This window comes from Lichtheimia ornata (assembly GCF_029851405.1).
Source record: "Lichtheimia ornata isolate CBS 291.66 chromosome Unknown scaffold00010, whole genome shotgun sequence".
NCBI lineage: Eukaryota > Fungi > Mucoromycota > Mucoromycetes > Mucorales > Lichtheimiaceae > Lichtheimia > Lichtheimia ornata.
In genome coordinates, this window is record NW_026695330.1 from 2,284 (window position 1) to 27,161 (window position 24,878).

The 24,878-nt window shown below is 43.7% G+C and overlaps 12 protein-coding genes across 12 annotated transcripts; 8 read left to right on the forward strand and 4 right to left on the reverse strand.

Annotated features, from left to right (window-relative positions):
- Positions 1 to 521: 521 nt before the first annotated feature.
- Positions 522 to 918, forward strand: O0I10_003126 (40S ribosomal protein S24; the record flags this gene model as incomplete). Its single annotated transcript, XM_058483198.1, has 2 exons — positions 522 to 734; positions 805 to 918. The coding sequence occupies 2 exons, from the start codon at positions 522 to 524 to the stop codon at positions 916 to 918; spliced, it is 327 nt and encodes a 108-aa protein (XP_058345817.1).
- A 320-nt stretch (positions 919 to 1,238) lies between these two features.
- On the forward strand, positions 1,239 to 3,411 carry O0I10_003127 (uncharacterized protein; the record flags this gene model as incomplete). Its single annotated transcript, XM_058483199.1, has 8 exons — positions 1,239 to 1,706; positions 1,775 to 1,918; positions 1,971 to 2,105; positions 2,159 to 2,362; positions 2,426 to 2,680; positions 2,744 to 2,971; positions 3,037 to 3,198; positions 3,262 to 3,411. 8 exons carry the CDS (start codon positions 1,239 to 1,241, stop codon positions 3,409 to 3,411), a joined length of 1,746 nt encoding a protein of 581 aa, XP_058345818.1.
- A 900-nt stretch (positions 3,412 to 4,311) lies between these two features.
- On the forward strand, positions 4,312 to 5,771 carry O0I10_003128 (uncharacterized protein; the record flags this gene model as incomplete). The annotated part of the gene is made up of 7 exons (XM_058483200.1): positions 4,312 to 4,332; positions 4,404 to 4,682; positions 4,759 to 5,041; positions 5,097 to 5,284; positions 5,343 to 5,472; positions 5,540 to 5,565; positions 5,628 to 5,771. The coding sequence occupies 7 exons, from the start codon at positions 4,312 to 4,314 to the stop codon at positions 5,769 to 5,771; spliced, it is 1,071 nt and encodes a 356-aa protein (XP_058345819.1).
- A 447-nt stretch (positions 5,772 to 6,218) lies between these two features.
- O0I10_003129 (uncharacterized protein) lies at positions 6,219 to 7,862 on the reverse strand (the record flags this gene model as incomplete). Its single annotated transcript, XM_058483201.1, has 8 exons — positions 6,219 to 6,563; positions 6,639 to 6,734; positions 6,797 to 6,914; positions 6,995 to 7,132; positions 7,188 to 7,269; positions 7,409 to 7,537; positions 7,630 to 7,726; positions 7,833 to 7,862. 8 exons carry the CDS (start codon positions 7,860 to 7,862, stop codon positions 6,219 to 6,221), a joined length of 1,035 nt encoding a protein of 344 aa, XP_058345820.1.
- Positions 7,863 to 10,041: 2,179 nt separating this feature from the next.
- O0I10_003130 (uncharacterized protein) lies at positions 10,042 to 11,121 on the forward strand (the record flags this gene model as incomplete). The annotated part of the gene is made up of 5 exons (XM_058483202.1): positions 10,042 to 10,132; positions 10,203 to 10,251; positions 10,331 to 10,376; positions 10,455 to 10,567; positions 10,638 to 11,121. 5 exons carry the CDS (start codon positions 10,042 to 10,044, stop codon positions 11,119 to 11,121), a joined length of 783 nt encoding a protein of 260 aa, XP_058345821.1.
- A 666-nt stretch (positions 11,122 to 11,787) lies between these two features.
- On the reverse strand, positions 11,788 to 14,258 carry O0I10_003131 (uncharacterized protein; the record flags this gene model as incomplete). Its single annotated transcript, XM_058483203.1, has 8 exons — positions 11,788 to 11,935; positions 12,015 to 12,069; positions 12,141 to 12,714; positions 12,781 to 13,096; positions 13,163 to 13,518; positions 13,574 to 13,839; positions 13,910 to 13,939; positions 14,003 to 14,258. The coding sequence occupies 8 exons, from the start codon at positions 14,256 to 14,258 to the stop codon at positions 11,788 to 11,790; spliced, it is 2,001 nt and encodes a 666-aa protein (XP_058345822.1).
- Positions 14,259 to 14,321: 63 nt separating this feature from the next.
- O0I10_003132 (uncharacterized protein) lies at positions 14,322 to 16,027 on the reverse strand (the record flags this gene model as incomplete). The annotated part of the gene is made up of 3 exons (XM_058483204.1): positions 14,322 to 14,956; positions 15,020 to 15,182; positions 15,236 to 16,027. 3 exons carry the CDS (start codon positions 16,025 to 16,027, stop codon positions 14,322 to 14,324), a joined length of 1,590 nt encoding a protein of 529 aa, XP_058345823.1.
- Positions 16,028 to 17,422: 1,395 nt separating this feature from the next.
- On the forward strand, positions 17,423 to 19,114 carry O0I10_003133 (uncharacterized protein; the record flags this gene model as incomplete). The annotated part of the gene is made up of 5 exons (XM_058483205.1): positions 17,423 to 17,525; positions 17,587 to 17,701; positions 17,769 to 17,793; positions 17,844 to 18,102; positions 18,339 to 19,114. The coding sequence occupies 5 exons, from the start codon at positions 17,423 to 17,425 to the stop codon at positions 19,112 to 19,114; spliced, it is 1,278 nt and encodes a 425-aa protein (XP_058345824.1).
- Positions 19,115 to 19,460: 346 nt separating this feature from the next.
- Positions 19,461 to 20,486, forward strand: O0I10_003134 (tRNA pseudouridine(55) synthase; the record flags this gene model as incomplete). The annotated part of the gene is made up of 5 exons (XM_058483206.1): positions 19,461 to 19,634; positions 19,691 to 19,715; positions 19,779 to 19,834; positions 19,890 to 20,050; positions 20,114 to 20,486. The coding sequence occupies 5 exons, from the start codon at positions 19,461 to 19,463 to the stop codon at positions 20,484 to 20,486; spliced, it is 789 nt and encodes a 262-aa protein (XP_058345825.1).
- Positions 20,487 to 20,833: 347 nt separating this feature from the next.
- On the forward strand, positions 20,834 to 22,722 carry O0I10_003135 (uncharacterized protein; the record flags this gene model as incomplete). The annotated part of the gene is made up of 2 exons (XM_058483207.1): positions 20,834 to 21,406; positions 21,493 to 22,722. 2 exons carry the CDS (start codon positions 20,834 to 20,836, stop codon positions 22,720 to 22,722), a joined length of 1,803 nt encoding a protein of 600 aa, XP_058345826.1.
- A 538-nt stretch (positions 22,723 to 23,260) lies between these two features.
- On the forward strand, positions 23,261 to 24,100 carry O0I10_003136 (60S ribosomal protein L15; the record flags this gene model as incomplete). Its single annotated transcript, XM_058483208.1, has 4 exons — positions 23,261 to 23,267; positions 23,325 to 23,409; positions 23,527 to 23,596; positions 23,648 to 24,100. The coding sequence occupies 4 exons, from the start codon at positions 23,261 to 23,263 to the stop codon at positions 24,098 to 24,100; spliced, it is 615 nt and encodes a 204-aa protein (XP_058345827.1).
- Positions 24,101 to 24,155: 55 nt separating this feature from the next.
- On the reverse strand, positions 24,156 to 24,543 carry O0I10_003137 (uncharacterized protein; the record flags this gene model as incomplete). The annotated part of the gene is made up of 2 exons (XM_058483209.1): positions 24,156 to 24,322; positions 24,414 to 24,543. The coding sequence occupies 2 exons, from the start codon at positions 24,541 to 24,543 to the stop codon at positions 24,156 to 24,158; spliced, it is 297 nt and encodes a 98-aa protein (XP_058345828.1).
- Positions 24,544 to 24,878: the final 335 nt, after the last annotated feature.

Here is a 24,878-nt window from a genome sequence, read left to right on the forward strand (position 1 = left end):
AGAGACGATTATCAAGGACGACATTGGATACGGAAACTTGTCTATTGTGCTGCCACCCATAGGGATATCCTTTTCCACTTGTATATATCAGCAACAAAGTTTATTGTCTATTGATATGCATTGGTTATCATGAATGTGAAGTATATCTCCTATGATGGATATGGAAGATGTGGGATGAAAACGATACTTGAATTTGATTGGCTCTGACTGGGGGAGCAAGTGTTGGGATTAGAGAACGGTGGTGGGTGGGTGGGTGTGATCATGGTGGACAATCGTGCCGACGAGGAAACCTCCCTTTCCAAAAATCGATCATCATGGTTCGTATCAAGCCAATATAGTATTCATAGAAGAGAGAGAGGCAGAGAAAGGAAAACGATGGATGGATGATAAAGCCAATGGATGGATGAATGGATGAATGATATGATTTAACACCTATGATGTACCCGTTATAGGCTGACGCTTCGACCGTGACCATTCGCACCCGCAAGTTCCTTACGAACCGCTTGCTCCAACGCAAGCAAATGGTTGTTGATGTCATTCACCCTGCCCGTCCCAGCATCTCCAAGGATGAGCTCCGTGAGAAGCTCGCAAAGATGTACAAGGCCAACAAGGAAGTCATTTCCGTCTTCGGTTTCAAGACCCACTTTGGTGGTGGAAAGACCACTGGCTTCGCTCTTATCTACGACAACGTTGAGGCTTTGAAGAAGTTCGAGCCCAAGTACCGTCTTGTTCGCGTAAGTTTTATTGTCAATAGAGATCCAATATCAATACAAGGTACTCAATGTTCTATGTATCATTCTACAGATTGGTTTGGCCGAAGCTCCCAAGGGTGGCCGCAAGCAACGCAAGGAAAAGAAGAACCGTGCCAAGAAGTTCCGTGGTACCAAGAAGGCCAAGGCTGCTTCTGGCAAGAAATAAGCATTGTCATCATCGATTGCATGAATACACTACAAAAGATACATCAACAAAAACACAGCCCATGATATGAAATGATATAATGTGGAAATAGGAATGGAGTTGGAGTTAGGGATGGGATGGGATGGGGAAGAGTGATATAAAAGAGAGATGCGATAGAGATAAAGGGTATGTGTGAGGATAATAGATATAGACTTTGATCGACAACGACACCGACATTGCATATTATTCTCACATGTGCTCGTGACTACAAAAGGCTCGTCTCGATAATGATGCGTTGAGGATCCCAATTTTTTCTTACTGCTTTTCTTTCTTTAGTCCATATGTATCCAGGTGTGCACCTATCTTTACGCTTGAGAACCCTTTGTACGCGTTCGCCTTTGCAAAGCATTACCGTTGACAGCTTGATTCTTCGGCCATGTATGACTCGACACGCCATTGGCATTCACCGATCGATTCATCTTGCGAGCCCCTCTCGTCGTTTATTGCGTAACGCTGAGAACAAGTCTTCGTCTGAACCACAGCTTTTCAAAGCACAAAAGCCTGCATCATCATCATCATCATCATCATCATCGAAGGTTGCGCCTGAAACTACTACATCATCATCCGGTGCTGCTGCTTCTGCTCCTGCTGCAGTGAAGAAAAAGAAGACTCTATGGCAAAAGGTCAAGGATGAAGCAACGCATTATTGGGATGGAACAAAATTGCTTGGACTTGAGATACGGATTTCCTCCAAATTGACATGGAAGTTATTGAATGGTGGCTATTTGACTCGTAGGGAAGCACGTCAGGTACTACTTGGATGGATACATTTGATGCATGCGTGTGGGGCCCATCTTTAACTCCCGATCATTCATAGCTACGACGCACTACTTCCGACATTTTACGCTTGGTGCCATTTGCTGTCTTTGTGATTGTGCCCTTTATGGAATTGCTATTGCCGGTCGCTCTCAAGTTGTTTCCCAATATGTTGCCAAGCACATACGAAAGCAAATCTTCAGGGGTAAGTGGATGAAAAGAAAGAAATGGATAGGATGATTCATATCCAAAAATAGGAGGAAAAGAAGCGCAAGCTGCTCAAGGTGCGATTGGAAATGGCCGAGTTCCTGCAGGAGACCATTGCTGAATCTGGATTTCCTGGATCAGCTAATCCTCAAGCAGCCAAGGACTTTTCGGATTTCTTTAGAAAGGTACGTAATGCAAATGAAAGATAAGAGAACAAACATTGACGTATCTGAGATAGATTCGAATGACAGGGGAACAAGCATCCACCGAAGATTTACTCAATGTGGCTCGAAGCTTTGAAGATGAACTCACTTTGGATAACTTGACCCGTCCTCAGCTGGTGTCATTATGCAAATACATGAACATCAACTCGTTTGGTACAGACAACTTTCTCCGGTTCCAGATTCGTAATCGTATGCGGCAAATAAAGGCTGATGACAAGGTAAGAGGAGGGCATTTATATAATAGGAACGGTGATCTGATGGCATGTATATACATGTGATAGGTCATTCAAAGTGAAGGTATCTCGAGCCTCACCATCCAAGAACTACAAAGTGCATGTGCAGCCCGTGGTATCCCATCCTTCAATATGTCCCCTGGTCGCCTGAGAGATGAACTTGCACAATGGGTGGACCTCAACCTGAACCACCAAGTGCCTACCACGTTGATGATCCTTTCCAGAGCATTCTCCTTCACCGATCGTACCGTGTCTACTGAAGACGCCTTGCGTGCTACATTTAATAGTTTGCCTGACAACTTGGTAGGTGATCTCGCATACAGCCCATCAATAACACGCGCATTATTAACACTGATTTATATATAGGTGAATGAAACGGAGTTGCAAGTACTTGAAATGGTGGGCGAGAGCACATTCAAACAAAAGCTTGAAGTCCTTGAACAACAACAAGAGCTTATTGAGGATGAATCCGAGCAAGAAGAAAAGGAAGCTCAAGCACGACGTGAAGCTCAAGAGGCTGAGATCCAACGATTGGAGGAAGAACAAAAGAAAGCAGCGGACAAGTTGGATGCCTTCATCCCCGATCAATCCAAGGTGAGTTTCAACCACCACCATAACCACGTGCTTTATCATTTTAACTTGTAGCATACAATTAATAGGAGGAGGAAGCAATTGAAAGCAAAAAGGTGGAGAGTCACTTGTCAGATGAAGATAAACAAGAACTTGAAGACGCATTGGCCAAATTGCGTACCAAAATGGATGTCTTGGAAGAGCGTGCTCAGCTGAATGAAATCAAATTCAATCATGAAGATTACAAAGAGGTACTTTTTTTCCCCTCCTCTCATGACGTTCGACACGTGAGGACTAATTTTTACTTTTCTTAGCTTGCTGAACAAGTCAAGGACGCGACGAAACGTGATGCGGATAAAGCTAGTCTGCGTTTAGGCAAGCGACTTGAGAAGATGTTGAGTGAGATCGACCAAGAGCTTGATAAGCTAGAAAAGGAACAGCAAGAAGGGCCAAATGCACAATAGCCTGTTCTGGAAAACACACGTCTTGTATAGAATCGGGATAGTAGTCTACGTGGTAACCAGGATTGTGGTATGGCAATAGATAGATAGCATCGTTTAACAATTTGTGATACCTTCTTTGATAAATAACATTCGTCATTGAATACGATGGGCTATGTTGCGTGTTCTCTAATGGCTATAGTGATGGCTTTTGTTAAGCTGCTATGTATCCACCAGTGAATAATTATAGGTCTATCAGTATAAAGTATACATATGTGTTGATAAACACATGATGTGTTCAGATAAATAAGGCTGAGCAAACTGCAGCATATGAGTTATTTATGGCACAAAGTAAGCCTAGATCCCCAAAGGGCACACATTACCAATGTTCCAAACGGACAATGTTGCAAGGCATTTAAAAAATCTGGGGATTGAGCACATCATGTTCTGGATGATCTTTGTTATTGTACATGTATCAATGGAAAGGTGAGAAAGAGTGCAGCATGCGAGGCAAAGCAATATGCGGGACAGCGGCATTAAAGGATCCGACAGGCTAATTGATCGTCGTGCATTTGCGTTAAGCCCCTTTCCCTTTTAAGATGTGAACGTGGAATTGAGATTATTCTACCTGTTTGAATACACAAGGCTTTATAGTAGTGAATGCTTCAACTAAGATGATAGGATACGATGATTGAAGATTATGTTATGGGATTTTCGGGTAAGCGGAATAAGAATGGGGGAAGGGATGCTAATGATGTTCATTCTGGACCTATCCTGTGTAACCATTGCTTGGATCAAATTTGGAAGATCCCTTGATTGATAGGCACCACCACCACCTGCTGCTACTTTTTTTTTATATTCACTGTTCCTTTCTCCTTACTTGCATTCCACTCATCCCATCAAGCAGCCGGATTGCTTGTAATCATGGTCACTGTCAGCAAAATTGTAAGTGTACAACGGACGCGATCGCCCTATTTCGATCAGGGGAACTCAAGAGAAGATGCCGTGTGTTGTAGATCTCTCGCATTACAGAGACTCGCTGGTCGAAGCTCTATATCTCTACTGCACTTGTACAAGCCTTCATCATCATCATTCTACAAGCATTGATTTGTTCACAAAATACCCTTCAAGCCAGCCGATTACCCGAGCCATCCAATCCATCAGTATTATACTCCTCCACCACCAACGATGACCTGATACCAGAGCGTGCTGCCGATCGATTGGGAAGGATCAAGTGGGAGAACCTTGCATTTATCGGTTTCCAAGTGTGGTTCATTGGGATGGTTTTCGATGCTGTAAGTAAAATCTCCTTTTTTCGCCTTTGATCATGTGTGGGTGTCTGATCCCCTGGTTCCCCTTTTACAAACACAGACCATCTATCAAAATACAGCAGAGATCCTTGCATTGGCCTTACTCAACGCTGTTTGTGCTGTCCTTGGTGCGTTACAAGTCGTGGATGGTATCAAATGGGTCAACGCTCTCAATGATACACACTATGATACGTCACCCCTTTATATGGCAATGCGATTGGAAATTGCTCTCAGCATATCCATCTTGATCTTTGCATGCGTAATGGCCTATCTCAGCTATGAAATGTCTCGTCAATTTGGTTGGAATATCTACAAAAAGATCGGTGCAGATGTCCAAATGCAACGTATGTCTTTGTTTTGGATAGATTTGATGATTGTTACTTACATGGATCGTATTAGGCATGTATCGTATGTTTCAATTCTTTGTCCTGGCACTCAAGATTGATGTTTTCACCGAGTTCTTGGTATCGCTTTTCTACGTCATCCAATTCGCATTCAAATCAAGGACTGGCGCCGTATGGGAAATTGCCATTCAAGTGGTTGTCACTGTACTTATCTTGCCTATGCTCTACTTTGCCCGCACAGCAGTAAGTATACCGCTGAATCAAGTAACACGCTTAAATAACGCATTGAATCTCCTATTAGGGAAGCACTGAAAGCCGCGGTAGAATGATTACATTCATTGTATTCGAAGGGATTGTTGTTGTTCATTATGGTCTTATCCTCAAGCAAACATTACAACCCAACAACAATTGGTACACATGGATCTGCCTTGGTAAGCTCATTGTCAATGTTTTGTGTTCATGTGATGAATCTAATCCGATTTCTCCTTATTTCCAAAGTGGTGATTGGTATTCTTATTGTCGCTGTAAGTTACTATTTTATTGCTATGATACAAGTGTTCAAGGACTGAGTTGTATCTCTTTTTAGGCCACAGCGGGATTGGGTCTTGTCTGCATGAACAACTTTGGTCGGGGACTCAAGATGTATGTCCAACGAGGACGTGGCAAGCAACGCCAGGATTTAGAGATGGCAAAGAACACCGACAACAATTGGCAAATTGACGACGATTAGAAAAAGAAGGAAACACACACACACACACACACATCCTTAAGGAGATCCCAAATCCCTTTGTGGTCCTGCATCCCATTATCATCATATTATCCCTCATCCAATCCCCCCTTCCCCCCTTGTTTTCTTGTTTTGTACAGACTTTTCTCTCTCTCATCCATCATCATTCATCTCAACACGTTGTTCCCCACTCCCAAACGCCCCAACCACTCCACATCCATTGGAACAAAGTACATGTAATTAAGTCATTGTCCTTATTTCTCATCCATGGGCTATTAGAATTGGGAAGGGAAGAGTAAAGAAAGGATAAAAAGAAAGAGAGAGTGTGTGTGAGAGAAAGAGACGTATAACGTTAAGATAAAAGAAAAGGGGGGATGTGTGATGATAAAACTGGTAAAAGGGAAAAAGAAGACTAATGTGATACTCTTTCTTCAAATGGGACAAACAAATCTACGGCGATGGTGGGTTGGAGGTGGTTCGTACGGGAGTGACAGGCAATTGAGGCGACATGGCGGTAGAAGAGGCAGCAGCAGCACTCGAAGGAGTTTGGGGTTGGGTCGATTCCTTGATAGCCAAAAGCTGCTTAGCACGGAAAGCTTCATAATGGATATGAGCGGTAGTTTCAACAAGATCTTGCAAGTGGGTTCTAGTCAAAAAGTTACGCAAGTGAACAAATTCGCAGTGATGCTCGTCCTCGACATTGATGACACCCCAACGAGTCTTTCGGCCACGCACAGCCTTGCCATCCACGACCACGTTTCGTTCAGAGCCAACAATAGCAAAAGGGATGAGCTCCTGTTGTCGTTGTCATTACACATATCGAAGGTAAGTACATGTATAGATACAATAACAACATCACTCTCGACTTACGCGAATGTACTCGTTCAATGCACGTTCTTGTTCATCATCCTCATCACTTTCGTAGGGATACAAACGAATGTTGTGGAAAGCAAGCTCAGCCTTGATCTATAAGGGTCACGTGGGATGAGTATTATGACAATTTCATCGCCAGATCAAAATATACTTACACGTTGTCTAAAAGCATCACGTTCCTCAAAGGTCAAAGAATCCGACTTTGCAATAACTGGAACAACATTGACAACTTCAGAGAGCTTCTTGAGCACGACGATATCAATGGGTTTCAACCTATCATAAATGACCCCCTGATATGTGAGCAAAGGAGATATGGATGCACAAGCGGGGTAGATGTCAACAGCAGCACGTACGAGTGACCCGAAGGAGTGATAAAGAACAAGCAGCAGTGAACACGGGTATCAGTAATGTAGCGATCACGTTGAGCGGTGAGCTCTTTGCGAAGGTAGGCGGAATGCTGATCTTTGATGTACTTGACAATGGGTTCCCAGCTAATAATAATGATCAATCATCTAATCTATATCCTCAATCTCTCTGGCAACTTACCAATTCTCATTGTTGACTTGGTCACCATAACCAGGAGTATCGACAATGTTCAATCTGAGACGTACACCATGCTCTTCAATCACTATGATAGGAGAAACGAAGGAGATCAGTTCAGGGTCAAGTATCAGGGGGTTTTTTGGAACCGGGGCAAGTTCAGGGAAAGCCAAATGGTGTGAAAAGCTAAATGATATCCCAAGGATGACGATGACGATGATACTTACAATGACAAACATTCTCAATCTCGGTAGTTTGACGTGGAGGTTCATCCGAGTTCAAGCGACCCTTGCTGTCAATGAGATGCGAGGCAAAAATCGTATTCACAAGTGTGGACTTGCCGAGACCAGATTGACCTATACACAACGAGAGAGAGAGAAAGAGATGAAAGATACAAAGCGTCAACTACTCGAGTGGTAGCACGCAAGATGAGAATAAAGGACATTACCAACAACCATCACGTTGAATTGGAAACCTCGCTTGAGAAGCTTCTTTTCGATCTGCTGGGTGATAGTGTCGAAACCAACATAGCCATTCAAAGGCGTCTGTAGATCAAAACGAAAGAGAGAGAAGGCAATCGAGATGAGTACGCTTGGTACACAACAACAAGTGTCCACCTTGTAGTGTCAATGTCCAAAGAAGACCATTTACCTGGGTTGCTTCTACTGCTGTGCTTGCCATGATGAGATGTAAAAGTGTAAAAAAGGAGCTGGTTTGCGAGGCACACGCATCACAAGCTAGTTTAAGGGAGTTGCACAATCCACGTGTGACACAACCAAATGCTCTGCAGCAGCAATAACAGCAAGTAGTAGGAAGGTTGCACTAGCAGGCACCAAAGGAAAACAACCATCACCACCCTATTTCTTGACGTGAGCCTTATCCACCATCCCTACTTTTTGCCTTGTCATCATTTCAAACAATCATGAAATCGGATCTACCGTTGATATGGTTACTACCTTGAAGGAGATTCTTGTTGCTATGATACTACCATCCACTTTTACGCTCTTCGAACCTCCCCTTTCTATATATGTCATGTGTATGCATTGCAATTATATAATGTAAATACGGCTTGGACGATCCAGGATTTGCAATGTGAATAAAAAAGCATCATCATCACCAGGTACCACAAGATGGTGGATGATCGATTCATGAAGAAGCAGTAAAAGAGGTGTGCGTTGGCAGAGAAACAATGCCATGAATGAGAATATTACATACATGCATGATAAAAGTTCTTGATTGATAAGATTCCAACACGTGGATGGCAAAATGAAATAGGTTACTTTTTCATATACATGGGAGTGGTGGATAAAGGACACTTTTGGTCCCATGGCATTGGAATAGGGAATGAACCCTGCAACGCATGCAAATGTAGCACGCACATACACGGCATCTTCGAAGCGTACTCAACCCCCTTTCATTTTAGACCATTAGGCAAAACAATGACGAAAATTGAAGCAAAAGCCAATATAAACAATTTGGTGAAGATGTTGTTATTATGAGAGGGAGAGATGATGCGAGGGGAAACAACAGCAGCAGCAGCCAACAAAACAAGAAAGGATTCATAGGACCCTGTACATAGACCCTGATTGCAAGCCAATAGTGCTTTGTTGTTGTGAAAGTGCGAACATAATTGCGCGCGTAAGCTGTGCGTTAATGGCAGGTACAAAGACGCACATGGGGTTTTCTCTTCAACAAGGCATTCTTTTTCTCCTCATTGTGTTTGTACAGCGTGGTGCTGCTGCCTTGATTAGAATACATTATGCCAAGGGAAAGGGGTATGATGAATGACGATGCAAAGGAGGAAGACTAAAAGCAATGGGATGTTCCTGCACGCATGGGATAATATGCTAAGGTGTCAGAAAAGGAAAGGCAAAAAAGTTATTATAGCCAACGAGTGCGTACACAATGTGGTGTGTGTGTGGAAGCTTGGTGCAGATCGCAATCAACAGCGTATGTGTGTTTATGGCGGTACTTCAGGAGCATCCTCTTTGTGTGTGTGTATTTTGGGGGACAATTGGGCGGTAGGAGAAAAGAAGGGATAATGAAGAACACGCAAGCAAAACGCGCGGGCACAAGAAAAGGTTCCCAAAAAGATCAGCTTGGCTTGTCATACAATTAGACCATGCGTACATATGTACGTGCGGCCTGTGTAACACGCTATCCGATACGAGGGGAGTTAAATGTTTACGGAGACAAGCAACAAAAGTAAAGTGGAAACGGTAAATCGCACTGTGAGTGGCAATGATCAACATCGACAGCAACGAACCGGGTAGCAAGCCCGAACGAGCAACGACAAGAAGCGATAATGTACACAACGGCCACATGACAAGTTCATCATGCTTTTTTGATCGGCAACGTATTGTTGCACAACGAGAACAGACGCTTCCCAATTATTGCCTAGATTGTCCATCACGCAGCAGCACAGCATGGCAGATCGAACAAAGGAATAAATTAAACAAGGAGCACACCACCATTTGTTGTCTTTGACACCAAAGGCAAATATGCTCCTGCACATTATCATTTGAGAAGTACGAGAGGTTGGGGGGGGTTTTACGTGAACAATGTACGTGAATTTGAATCAACCCTCCCCTCTCTCATACCTCCCCTCACCTTCATCATCATCCATGACTTATGAAAAAAAGGTTTCTTGGATGTCAGTCAGGGTGTGACCCATGCTTACCGATTTGGTGTTCAAGACCTGTTGTGCTAGGGGAAGAAGCATTCAGCAGCAGGAGATGTGCACGACCCTTTTTGCACAGCTGTTGATCTTATATAAATACGACAGCTGAATGTCATTTGTCGCTTTCTTCTTTACTTTCCTTTTTCCTCTTTTCTTTCAAAGAGCCCTTTTTCTTCATCAATGGAAATTCTTGAACTTGTCAACCAAGACCACGCTCCAACCGAGACACGTCCTTTTGTTTGTTCCATCGCCAACTGCAGCAAGACTTTTGGTAAGCACGATTAGCAACACCTATCATTATACTGGCAACACCGTATTCACATATACTTTCGCTCTTTAAGGTCGCCGCTCCGATCTCGTGCGTCATTCACGCATCCACACCAACGAAAGGTGAGTTGCCACCTTCATTGACATCATTTTCTTATCCCGTCATTGACCCTTTTTACTTACCATGTATTCTATTTTATAGACCTTTCAAGTGCCGTGAGCCTGATTGTGGCAAAAGTTTTATTCAGGTGAGTGAACAAATGCATGTGCAACCGATTTGGAAGGGCGTACGCAGATCCTTACCATGCTTGTCATTTCACATTTAGCGTTCCGCCTTGACTGTCCATATGCGCACGCATTCTGGAGAGCGACCCCATGTTTGTGAATATCCATCTTGCAACAAAAGCTTCAGTGATAGCAGCTCACTTGCACGTCATCGGTATGTTTTCATCTTTTTTGAAATCTATTATTACTCATGCAACCCTATTGACAATAATAATGGCGCACAGACGTACACACACTGGCAAACGACCTTACAAATGCCCATTTGACGGATGCACAAAAAGCTTTGTCCGCAAAACAATCCTCACAAAACACATGAAGCACGATCACGCAACAAATGGTAAACGGCCTCAAGTGCAGTGGCGTCCCTTTATGGAAGAACGCAGATTAGTACAGCAGCAACAACAGCAAACCCAGCAGCCATGTGCTTGCCCAGATTGCTGGCCCTGTTCATCGCCGCCACCTGGTTTGCTACCAGAAAGCCCATACTCGAGTTCAGACGAGCAATCATCCTTCCCATCCTCACCACCTTCAACAACGTGGAACAGCTTGCCTAGCTCATACCGATCTTCTTATTACCCACAACAACCCACTCCCGTCGCCATCCAATATGATGTTTTACCGAGCTTACCTGGATACATGTATATGAATGACAAGTTTTCTTCTTCCATCCGACAACAACATACCGATCTTTCAATGTTCTCGGCATAAGCATGATTTTTTCTTTGACGCTCCTTTGACATACATACATCCACACGCACGCATCATTCAACAACACACCATCACCATGACACAATCCTTTGTCATATTTGCTTTTTCCTTATATCCGATTTTCACCACAACATCATCCACATTACAATATCCATGCACACACACGCCAACATACACCTTCTTAGACACTTCCTCCTATCTCTCGCCGCCATGCTTTTTTTTCCCATATCCATCAACCCTCCTCCTCATCATCATCCCCCAACCCTTTGATTTGTTTACTTTTTAAGCTGCTTTGCGGTGATGCACTTGTACTATGGGCCAACTAATGCTCTATGCTCTTAAATTCTTATGCCCGTTCATTTGTCCCAATATGTCTGTCGTCGTCTCGTACACAACAATGTATATAAAAAAAGCTTCGAATACATTACTATAATAAACCTCACTTATTCCGAATGCTAACCACCCTATGATTTGCCAATAAGGAGAAACAACAACGATTACATAGATGGCTTGAGCGTTGAGTGCCTTTCATGCAGGGAGTGGTGATGTTGATATCCATAAAACAAAAAGGAAACATGCATGGGCTCTTTTGTGTGTGTGGTGCTCCTGATCCCTTATTCTCCTTACACATCATTATACAGAAACATGGATAGATGGATCGAGTCTTTATACTTGTGGTGGAGAAGGGTGATCATCGTCAATCTGCAACAAGTTGATATCTTGTTTGAAATTCTGAATCTTCCTCATTGTCTCGATCTCCAGGTTCAACGTGTCACATTCCAAATCCACGAGACGTTCGAGTAACGTATTCGTCCTAGTCATATGACAATGGCGAGTGTGTGAATGGGTGTGATAAATAAGGGTAGCACCTCTCCCTCCCATTGTTGCCATACCTCTGGTCTGATAGCTCCTCCTTGAAATTTTCCAAAGCTGCAACGATCTCACAGCCTATGTCGCATTGACCATATTATTAAATCATTCTTCACGTACACACATACACACACGCTCTCACAACTCACCTAATTCTGATTCAATTTGTGCACATGTGCTTTCCAATGCATCCGCTTCTTTCTCTTGTTCAACCAAACGAGCCATGACATCTTTGGCAGCTTGCTGTTTTTCATTGAGGATGGATTGAGCCTCTCGCCAATTATCTTCAGCCAGCTTGATTTGGTTTGCTGCTCGAGCCGCTTTGCCCAATTGCCCTGTTTCCACAGCTACTTGCTTATGTCGTTGCAAGCTTTTGAGTTGTGCTTCAAGTCGTTCAAGTTGTTCTTCTTGTTGCTCCATATGGCATCGTGCTGCATAAGCTTGCCGACGCGTTGAATCAACGGATTGTAACTGGTGCACCACACGTTGACGAGCCTCGGTCATCTTCCTCTTTTTCTCCACCACCTGCATATCACGCGCCTTGATCAGGGTGTCCAAAACTTTGACGAGCTGCGATGCGTGCTCCTCACCCTGGGATGCCTGCTCTCCAACTTTGGTAATTTGGTCAACAAGGCTTTCAAGCTCCTTTGTTCCACGCTCCTGTTCTCGAGTTTGTTGCTCCATATAACGATGTAATTCTTCGTCACGACGATCGATATCATTCTATTTTCGACTTGAATGAATAAAAAGGGGACCCTGATTGCATGTTTTCATTTCCCAACGACTTACCGTTTTTTGCTCCAATATCCGTCGACGTTCTTCTACATTCAATCGATCCTTTTCTAATGCATCCTTTTCGGGCAAATACTCTCGTGTCGCTTCCTCCATACGTTTATCCAATCGTTGAATCTCATCTCGATATTCATCTTGTTGCTGCTGTAGATCAGCCAAACGTGACATGAGCTCATCAATCTCGTTTTGGGTATCTTGAACTTTGGCCATCAATTGCTCCTTTTGTCGCTTTTCCTTATGCACGATCTCATCCACTCGACTCTTGTATTCAGCGTGCGATTGTTCCCACATTTCCACCTCGAATGCAATTTCACTATACATATCCAAATCATCATCAGCATGCCATTGTTGGGACAATACAATGACCTTTTTTCCCTACCTTTGTTCCTTTTCAATCTCCTCTCGTTCTTCATGGATAGCTTGTAATTGATCATTGTATATGCGCTCATGTTGGATTTGTAGTTGCAATTGCTGCTGCTCACGTTCTTCCCTTAACAGCTGACTTGCATCTGCTAATTTGGTGGCTGCATTCGTTTCACGAGTGACTAATGTGGCAAGTCGTTGCCATCCATCATAGATCTGCTGATCGAGTTGTTCGTGTACGGTCGAAAAAAGATCCCACCATTTTGTAGTCATTGTCTCGAGTTGATGTTGCATTGTCTCGGCTTCCCGATAATCCTCATTGGCAAGTGCTTGCTTCAACTGCTTTTTTATGTCATCAATGCCTTGGCGTAGCTGATAGAAGATGATGAGTAAAATAGACGATAGGATCCATTCACACTCTACCTACTTGTCCAAGCTGCTTATGAACATTGGCTCTTTTGTTGTAATAGCGTTGCAAGACATCCATTTCACGTTCCTTGTCAGCCTGAATTCTCTTCCATGTAGTCTCTGCAGATAGATGACTCATCGCTGGTGATGTAGTGGTACGTTTACGATGTCGTTGTTGTTGCCGGTGGCTGCTGCTGCTGACGCTGCTGCTATCCATACTCCTCGCTGCTGTCAAGGATGCACTCATCGTCAAAGGAGATCCTTCTTTCTTTGGAAAGGCAAATGCTGATAATGCGGGGGGATGATGTCTCAACAATCTTGCATAAACCAACCACCACCCAGCAGTAGTACCAACCTGGCCCATTATCTGGATCGTCTTCCCCTACTACAAGAAGAGGGTATCTGTTACGTAACGTTATCTATCAAAGAAAACGATGTATTGACTTACGTCTTGAATTGATGAAAGGCAATGCGGACGCAATGGAAGAAGCCATGGATCGCGGTGATGGCTGGTTGATGAAGGTGGAGAAGGTCGGTTGCTGTTGCTGATGCTTTGTTCGTCGATGCTGTTGCTGTTGCTGTTGGTGCTCTTCATACAGCTCATCGGCGAGAGATGCAGATAACATGGAAGGGTTCAAGATAGAATGGCTCCCCCCATCACCATGAGAAGAAGACGTAGTAGAAGAAGTATTACTCATATACATGTTGAACAAATAAAGAGGGGTGGGAAAGAAAAAGAGAGAGAGAGTGCAAGAGAGAGATTATATTCAAACAAGAGGAAATGCATTAAGGTCTTTCCAAATTTGAATGTACAATGGACCAAAAGTGGCCAAGTTAAGATCAGCTACAGCACGTATTCTAAGACCAAGGGTCATCAGTTCACGTTCTAAACCAACCAAAGTCTTAAGGGTATCCGCACGTAACACATTTTGACCTTGAGATACATAGCGCAATACTTCCATCACCCGTTGATGCACCATGCGGTAGATCTCGGAGGTGGCACTGATATGGCGTCTCAACCATCCTGACCACGTCCGAGCATGTCGTTCCACAAAATCACATCCAGGTACAACGCCTTGCTTAATATGTGTACGATAGGCTGCTTCACATACTTCAGTCGCCAATTGGCCGTAATCAGGTAGCTCTTTACAAGACGCCATTGAATCTTGCTGTTGCTGTTGTCGACGAAAGGCTTGAAGCTCACCTTCTAATCGTGTCTTTAGGTTTTCAAGATCGGTCTTATCCCATCGACTGCCACATAGGTAATGATAGGGTATGCAAAGAATGGCAAGGATTAGGATCGTAAGAAACTCAGCTCGGAATTGATGCATCAGTCGATATTGATCATATTGCAACGTGGCAGGAAACGGCTTGCAATCCATGGCAACCAAGCGTACAAGGGCTGATGGGTAAATGGGTGATGAGATATGGCATAATCCCATGTCGACATACTACTTTTTTTTACCTGTATGATAGACTTGCAGAAAGCTTGCATCAGGGTCTGTGCGTGAAGCAGTGAGCCATTTGACAATGATTTCCCTATTGCCCTTGAAATGCCGCCTTTCATATCGAGCACATGTCCGAATCAAATGCGCACGATGTTGTTTCAAAAATTGATTGACACAGCTCTACATTATATAAGATTAGCATCATTACTGGGGAGAACAAATGTTGTATTTACCAATTGAATGGCTTCGATGATGGCAAAGCACTGACGAAAACCACGAGCGTATAATCTCTTCGAAAAGTAAAGTGCAATAAGCTGTAAACGTGGCCAATGTTCATTGGGACACATGGGCTGCAAGATATTGACTACAAAGTCAATCTTGGGTTTCAAGTCAAGTTGGCCACATTCAATTTGCCGTACAATTCGTTCGGGGTTAAGCATGCTGTGTACAGTATCCATGGTGATGTGCATGGGCCATCCAGAATTATACACTCGGCGATCTTGATGCAAAAGGTTTAAACACGCTATCAAGTGATGAAGCAATACAGGTAACACTTTACAGGGCTCGTCTCCAAATACATGATCGAGATGTACCCAATATCGCTCTGTATTTCTTTGTTTGATTTTCCCTGATGTGCCATCAAAGTTGGGCCGAAACCGTAAATGTCGATCGAAAACCAGGTCATGTCGCAGTTGAAAGTTTAAAAGAATCCGCTCGTATGATAGCTCTTTCAACGTGTCAGCATTGATAGGTGGAGTCCAACAACGTTTATTATGTTGCTGTTGTTGTTGTTGTTGTTCAATACGCCAATGGACATGGTGTTGTCGTCGACGACGACTTTTATAGCTGCGACGACTCGTAAGGTGATGTTGGCGTCGCAAGCAATTTCGTGTCAAGACGCGGTGTTGGTGTGTGATGCCAGCCCAGCATGATGGATCAGCACAAAAGCTTTGTCGATGCGTATTTAATTGCTGCTTGTTGGATACTGTTTTTCGCCCACCATCCTCGACACAGCGCTGCAGCATGTCTTGTTGTTGTATTTGTCGATCCAAAGAAAATGAAACGAAAAAGAAAGAAAGAAAGAGGGAGAGACAATGAAAGGGCTCAGTGATAGAGCCCTTGTCAATAACTCTGTGAGCGTGTTGTGTGATCCACACGAGTCCTATTGGGGTTTTTCCTTTGACCAGGATCCCAAAGTGTCGAATACCCATAGAACACAATCATCAAATGTACTTGCACAATGCTTGTATAAATCATCATGCTGGGTCACCACTACCACATGCTCTTTTGCCACTGTCAACAACAAGTAACAAACAAATACAAAGAGTGAGAGAGAGGGCTTAATAATTTTCCATTTGCCACTCTTGCCACTTTTCAGCCCATCCCTGGTGGTTGGATGGATGTAGGGTAACTGCTGCATGCAGCCCAGTGCATCCTCCCTCCTAAGACCCCCATGTCGGAAATAGTACGTTCCTTAGGAAACTTCCACCACTTGCTCCCAGCAACATTTTCAAGTGCTATTCTCCGGATTCTAGTTTCTTAAACAAACCGTTTTACATATCGCTATACCCTAGTTTGCTTTATTTCTTATTTGGATCCACTCAACAAGCACTTAAACCCTTCTTAAAAAACATAAGGTGATGTTCCAGTGATCGACGAATGAAACATCATCCTCCCATACCATGTTGTATACGTGATCCACCACATGTATCTCATCACAAAGGTCATCCATGGTGAAAGTAATCCATCGTTATGTCATTTTTGTGCTTTAGAATTCACGTATACTTTTGGGGTAAAGAAAGATCTCCCGCTTGCATGCGTAAAGCAAATATAGTGTCAGTAAGGGATAATGCAATCATGAGCAAACTTAGTAAAATTATCATCAGCCATACGCAAGAAGAACATGAAAGTCATTTTTATTGTCGATGTTGCTGCTTTTGATGGATGTTGACACGTCCACTGCAATCAAGATCATCATGGCATTGTGTGTGATGTGTTAAAGTGAATGAGCATGTGTGGCAAACACCTTGCATCTGGGGGGAGGTTTGCTTTGATACATTGTTGGTCATCAAGATACATGATTGATAGTAGATCTTTTTATATGTGATCGATCGAAATAGAATACAATCCCCAGTGTATGTTGTTGTTGTAAACGTTAACCATATCTCTTTTAATGTCTTTGATGAATAATGGAATGCAAAAGGTAATAGAGAGTGTTTTCTAAAAGTTAAAGGCGGATGGCAACAGTAACTAGGTTTCCACATCTTGTTGCTGAAGTGTCACAAAAAACGATCAACGCCTTGACGATAGCTCCAATGTCGCAACCCGGGTGATATGCGCGTCGTCGAAGCCATTAAGGCAAGGCAAGAAAAAGCTTGTTGGTTCCCCTTTTTCCTCCCATTTCTTTTCCCTCGCCACATATGAAGTTGCTGCTATTCATATATTGTCTACACTCGTGCTTGATTGCGATAACGGCGTTCCCTTGGAAACGGCAAGAGGAGGAGGTGTTGGCGGAGGAGGAGGGTATGCCTTGCCATTGTCGTTCATGAGTATAGCGATCTCATTGTCGTTTGTGTTGATGCAGCAGTCGACTCGCCATCAGCGTGTGTCAATCAAGAGAATGCGTTTGGCATGTGTTCGCCTACTTCCAATGACGTGTGGTACAATGGTAGCCTATATGAGCTGTCGTGGAATTACAAGTAAGAAAGGACACCAAAATGGGGCTGAGATCATTTTTGACTGACATTGTTTGCATGAATCTCTCAGTAACCCAGCATTCATCAATGACGAGGTAAGTCATGAACATCCTCGTTGCCATGCAATAAATTAATCCCAAAAAAGAACATTATCAACTTGTATCTACTATATCAATCACCCAATGGTACTTTTGAGACCGTCAAGAAATGGGATGATGTACCTCGGCTACCTGGATCATTGGTGACACAAGTTGACGATTCGTGGTTTCCATCACGACTTCCTGATAATGCACCCAACAAGACTTGGAATCCTTTTTTCTTTATTCTCACTGATGGCTACAACATCCAAGAGGAAATCCAAGAAGGCTCTACATTTCCTCCTCCTGTACGCTTTACTTTGATTCGTAAGTCGATCCCTTTTATCATCTGCCAGTGGTGGATGTTGTGTGGTTGTGGTGGTACAGCAGGGAGAAAAAGGTCAAAGGGGAACGAAGAGCATGTTTTGGATAAGATAGTTTATTGGTTACGAGGGTCTATGTTGTGTATCGTCAGGGGTTGTATGGGGCCAAGACAAGGTGAATCAAACTACAACTACAACAACTCGCTCATAGTGTCATCAACAACATCCCTATTTTGTTAGAAAATGCCAAGGATAATACAACGCGTACCGAAACACATCCCACGGTGGCAGATAATGCAGCATCCACAAATGGCTCATCTCCGCTAACAGGATGGATGATTGCAGTAATCGTCATTGTTTCGACCTTGTTGTTGGTTGCATTGGGTGCTCTTGTATTCTTTTGTTGTATACGCCAACGCCACCGAAACGACTCACATGAACCAGCACCTGCCTCTGTACCAGTATCATCATCACCCTCCCAACCAGCAATAAACTCAGGCTTAATTGGAGAAGATCAAACAACACTAGCACAAGAAAAGGGCATCTCGGCAACAGGGGTAAGTGCACCAGCGGTGCCTCGCCCCTTTTCTGCACACGACTTGTCGTCGATCAATTCGTTGACACCGATCACTGGTCCACGTGGCGGAGGTGCAGTATCACCACAATCTACTTCAACTCCACAAAACGCAAGCGAGATACAACAACAATCAGCTACTACAGCAAACATGGATCCTCGACAATCGAGCTCAGTCCTTAGTTCAACCGATGCTATCATGATTGCTGATACCTTTCGTCAATTCATGCGGAAACCAGAATGGAAGAATAACAATGAACATCCCGGAGACGATGATGATGATGGCGATGAAAACACCTTTAAGCAATTGGATGAAAGCGAACAACGTAAACGATTGGGTGATGAGTTATTACGAAAGGAGCTTGCAGAGGAAGGGACATCCGTGTATCAAATTGAGCGACGACCAGGACGCTATAATAGCAAGAACCAAGATGATGATTAATAGAAGACGAATACCCTCTTGTTTATTTACTACTTGTTGTTTACCCATCCCAGACTCCTTTGTAACTTCCTTCATAAGCTAATCTAGTAATCCTCCAAATCCTCCTGTTAAACAATGTTGGCAGGGATCTCTCTTTGTAAAACAATTTCATATCTTTATTGGCATGTGATGGAGACAACTTTTTAGGCTATATGGATGTTTATATAGGAGCTGCTCATTCAAAAACATTGTGGTTTGAAAAAAAAAGTGATAGCCGGGAAGAGGCATCCGATCCAAGCGCTGTACAAAATGCATGATAAATGGTACTGGATTCAAAAAGCCACACAAACATCCCGCATTGTTGATAATGTCTTTACGTAACGCGCTCAACGGTGTGTTTGCTATCTATAAACCAACGGGGTGGACGTCTCGCGATGCCATCAACTACGTTCAAAACTCATTGTCAAAGCAACTACGTGGCGATTCCACGAAGCGAATTCGAGATCGTGACAAGCTCAAGATTGGACATGGAGGGACACTGGTAAGGCTTCAAAAAGAAGGGGCATCGAAAGGCTTTTGATAACATGGATGCTTTAGGATCCGCTGGCGGAGGGTGTCTTGAGTAGGTCAAGGCCAAAAAAGATGATGGATTTCGAGGATACTAATGGATGATCTCTTGACACAGCATTGGGCGTGGGTTCAGGATGCAAACAGCTACATGGATTACTACAATGTTCAAAGGTAATAATGATCCCTTAGTGTATGCTATGAAAGATGAGCTGATGTAGGGTATTAGGAATATGAAGTACAAGCCAAGCTTGGATATGCGACTGATACATACGACTCTGAAGGCCAAGTGACACATAAAAGCAGCGGGGCGACCATGTCTCCGAGCCAATCTCAAGTGCTGTCGGTGCTGGATCAATTTCGAGGGCAAATTCAGCAGGTGCCACCAATGCAAGTGTTTAACAAAAACAGCGACCATATTTAGATGCTTGTTATTGACGTGCATGGTATTAGTTATTCGGCCATCTCTATCCAAGGAAAACGTGCTTACGATTATGCACGTCAGGGCATTCCCCTCCCCAAACCCATCGAGCCACGTACGGTTGATATCCATGAGTTGGAATTGCTTGACTATTACACAAAGGATGATGATACATCAATGCGTCTCAAAGTACGATGTGGAGGAGGAACGTATATGCGTAGTTTGGTACACGACATTGGAATTGAGCTTGGATGTTATGGTCATATGACTGGATTATTACGTACTGAGCAAGGTGGATTCACATTGGATGATTGTCTTACGATAATTGACGCCAATGGAAATCGGTGTATCTCGTTGGAAGATGTAATTGCAGCCATCGGACGCCGAAAGAATGGTCATGCATAAAGTCAGATGTTTGCCTCTGTGTATGTGTATGTGTGCGTGTGTGCGTATTCAAGCCAACAAGGTGTATGTAATATAATAGAATAAAGACATGAGTATTCACACGGACGACTAAGGGGAAGGGTGAAGATAATGGGGACTCGCGTGAATGTGTATATATATCTATGCGCGTGTTTAAGGCATAAAGAGTAAGGCGATCACTCCTTTTTCGCAGCGATTAAAAAAGCATTTGCTTGTCTCTCTCTCTCTTCTCTCCCCTTGTAACTTCCCCTTTTTGGTTCTGCAGTGTTTTTTTCCCTTTCCCTTTCCCTTTCTTTCTTTGTACAAGCATTATTTTTACAACCCTCATCATGTCCATCGCACAGTGCATGCCTTCCGAGCTTATTGTACACATTCTCAAATACCTCACTCATCCAACCGATCTCTCAAGTTCAGCGCTCACATGCAAGTCATGGAGTCTACATGCTCTGGAACTACTTTGGTACAAGCCCAATTTTGTACAAGCATCTGCGTGGGTCACTTTCTGCAACGTTCTCAGTGAGACGAGGCCGACGTTGTTTCCATATACACACTACATTCGGCGCATCAATCTATCGTTGCTTGCATCTGAAGTGAAGGATTCCCACCTTACAGCACTCAGCGTATGCGAACGGCTTGAGCGAGTGACGTTGACCAACTGCTCCAATTTAACCGACAAAGGGATTATGGATTTCCTTGGGACCAAGCCGAGGAAGCATTTGGTATCAGTGGATCTTAGCGATGTTACCAGTGTTACGGATGCCAGCATCAAGAGGATAGCCGAGACATGTCCACATCTTCAAGGATTGAATTTAAGCATGTGCAAGGAAGGATTGGAACCATTTGTGGGTGTGACAGACTCGAGTGTGATCATGCTTGCTCAGCGATGCACCGGTCTACGACGGGTAAGTGGTGGTGGTGGTGGTGGTGAATGATTTTATATCGCATCATGTGTTGAATGACTATATTTATCATCCCCTTTCACATATAGATCAAGCTAAACAACTGTGTCAATATCACCGATGCATCAGCCATTGCCCTTGCAGAACATTGTCCAGCTCTTCTTGAAATCGACTTGATGAATTGTGCTGTCACCAACAAGGCTCTTTATTCCATATTCGAGCGGAGCCATGAGTTGCGTGAATTTCGTCTCAATCAATGCGCCCTGATTACTGATAACGGTTTCACACAATCGGCATTGGCAATGCCACCACCACGTACATCATCACCAGGACATCACTATTATGATCAACTTCGTATCCTCGACTTGACAGCAATCTATTCCATCACCGATGAAGCTGTAAGGTTGATCGTATCCGTGGCTCCCAAAATACGTAATTTGGTTCTCAACAAGTGCCTCAACATTACCGATGAAAGTGTGCTCGCCATTTGTCATCTGGGTCGATATTTGCATTATCTTCATTTGGGTCGTTGCCATCGTTTAACCGATTTTTCAATTGCACAATTGGCACGTCATTGCACTCGTATTCGATATCTCGATCTCGCCTATTGCGAAGAACTCACCGATCGCTCCGTAATTGAACTTGCTGCACTACCAAAGTTGAAGCGGATTGGATTAGTAAAATGTACCAACATCACCGATGAGGCCATATTTGCATTGACAAACCAGCCACGAATCGCCAATTCGCTTGAAAGAGTCCATCTCAGCTACTGCACAAATTTGACGATGCCTGCCATTATGCAATTGGTCAACTTTTGCGATAAACTGACGCATCTCAGTCTCACCCATGTGCCTGCATTTATACGGCCTGATCTACAACAATTCCGTCGTGCACCACCCAAAGATTTCACACCACAACAAAGAGAGGTCTTTTGTGTATTTACTGGAAGAGGGGTACGTGAGCTACGAGATTACTTTAACAGCATGCCGCCAGAAGCATTTGACGTACCAGCACCCATGACAACTCAACAACAAGCTGCGTTACATCATCATCATCATCACCAACACTACCACCATCACCAACAACAACAACAACGACAACCACAAAGGCGCCTACAACAGGTCCAGGTGATACAGCAAAACCAACAAAGAATACTCTACGGCAGAGGCACACTCGATACCCTATCAAGTACTTTCCATTCAACTATTCCCATTGCACCAGTAAGACCCACCGAGGCAACCATTCCCGCTCCTGTACAACCTGGCGATCAGCATCAGAGACTCGCAGATCATGAGACGGATGATATCGATGTATTATGAACGTTTCCCTATTTCCCCCTCTTCTCCACTACCACCACTACTCTCACATTTCTCAATCACACTCCATTATTGCGCATTTGCTCTTTCAATCTTTGAACAAGAATCATTTCACTGTTACAATCTTTTGTCGTATGCATTTACGGGATTGGGAGGGATAAGGATGTTACATTGAAAAGGTATCCAAGGCATGCTACACTTACGTCATTTGTATCATAATGACGTTCTTACGAAACTAGCATGATAAATGAGGAAAAGGGATCATGCAAAAGAGGGATGGGCATGTAGCAACCATGTTGGAAATGAAGTCGTTGTTGACCATAAAAGCTTTATCATTTGTATGAATGTGAGAGAGATGCGACGAGTAGGGTGGATAACTCTGCTGCTGAGATGGCAACCAGGAACAATCACATTTCCTTTTTGGTGAGACCCCGACGGGGCATTTTCCTTTACACGATACTTGGACGACTATTCCCCTTTGATATTCATCCTTTCATCCATCCACATCCATCCATCCATCCATCTATACAACTATTAAATCATGGGTGGTACGTAACATAGCAACAACATTGAATGATACGCGTATGATGCTAACTTTGCTTTAGCCTACAAATACCTCGAGGAACTTTACAGAAAGAAGCAATCGGATGTATTCCGTTTCTTGCTTCGCGTGCGTTGTTGGGAATACAGGTATATACTGGATCCTTTGCGACTCCAAACTCTTTAGGCTTGAATTGAACCCTTCGTGGTTTATTCATCCAATGAACTTTAAAGTACCCACGCACTCACACACAAGCGGTGAATTAGACAATTGAACGTCGTTCATCGTGCTTCACGCCCATCTCGTCCTGATAAGGCACGTCGTTTGGGCTACAAGGTAAGTTTATTGAGGATTCAAAATACAACAGGGTTAATATTGGGATGTTAGGCCAAGCAAGGCTATGTGATCTATCGTATCCGTGTTCGTCGTGGTGGCCGCAAGAGACCTGTTCCCAAGGGTGCTACCTATGGCAAGCCTGTCAATGAGGGTGTTAGCCAACTCAAGTATCAACGTTCCCTTCGTTCCACTGCTGAAGAACGTGTTGGTCGCAAGTGTGCCAACCTTCGTGTCTTGAACTCTTACTGGATCAACCAAGATGCTACCTACAAGTACTTTGAAGTCATCCTTGTTGACCCCTCCCATAAGGCTATTCGCCGTGATGCCCGTATCAACTGGATCGTCAACCCTGTTCACAAGCGTCGTGAGGCTCGTGGTCTTACTTCCATTGGCAAGAAGAGCCGTGGTAAGGGCAAGGGTCACTTGTACACCAAGACCAAGGGTGCTGGCCGTTACTCCAACTGGAAGAGACGCAACACTCTTTCCCTCCGCCGTTATCGTTAATCATTGTATATCTCTCTTTCATTGTTATTCATGTTTTCTTTTGCTCAATGTCATTTTATTGTTGTCTATTGTCACGTTCATCAAGTGCTCGCAAAAGAAATTGAATTCGATACTCGGCTTTGGCATTTGCCTTTTCCAATTCTTTGACTTGTTTACGCAATGCTTCGACCTCTTCTGCATCAGCCGTATTGGTTGTCTCGTTACCATTTTTGAGTTGAGCCGCTATTGTGAGGGAAAAGGATGTGAGATTTTTGGGATCAAAAAGGGGTTGTGGTTGGTACCCCTGGCAATGAGGATGATGATGAAAACCCACCAGCTGCCAATTGTTGAAGTTCTTTGACTTGTGCTTGGAGAGCATTAATAGCTACCTCCACAGGAACGCGGTTGAGGCTATGGTCGCTGTTGTCGTTGAGCTTGGATGCGAAATCGTTTTCGGCTGCCATGGTGACGGTTGCGAGGGGAAAGAAGAAAACAATTGCTATTTTTCCACACACCACAAACCTGTCATTTTCGATCGGAGTGAAACAAATCCATCATCCATCTCCTCTTCCCCCGCACATCACTGCTCCCCAATCAAGCCCAGCACTCTCTTTTTCTTTCTTATTGATGGAGTAAATCATCCTGTTTGCTCATAGCATTTTATCAATGTCGTTATCCAATGTCATCAACAACTACAATTGTGGAGGTTTTGCTTATAGACCAAAGATGAGAGCACAATTAGCTATTGCAATATGGTCATCGCCAACCCAAGACTATGTATATACGTATGTAGATCGTG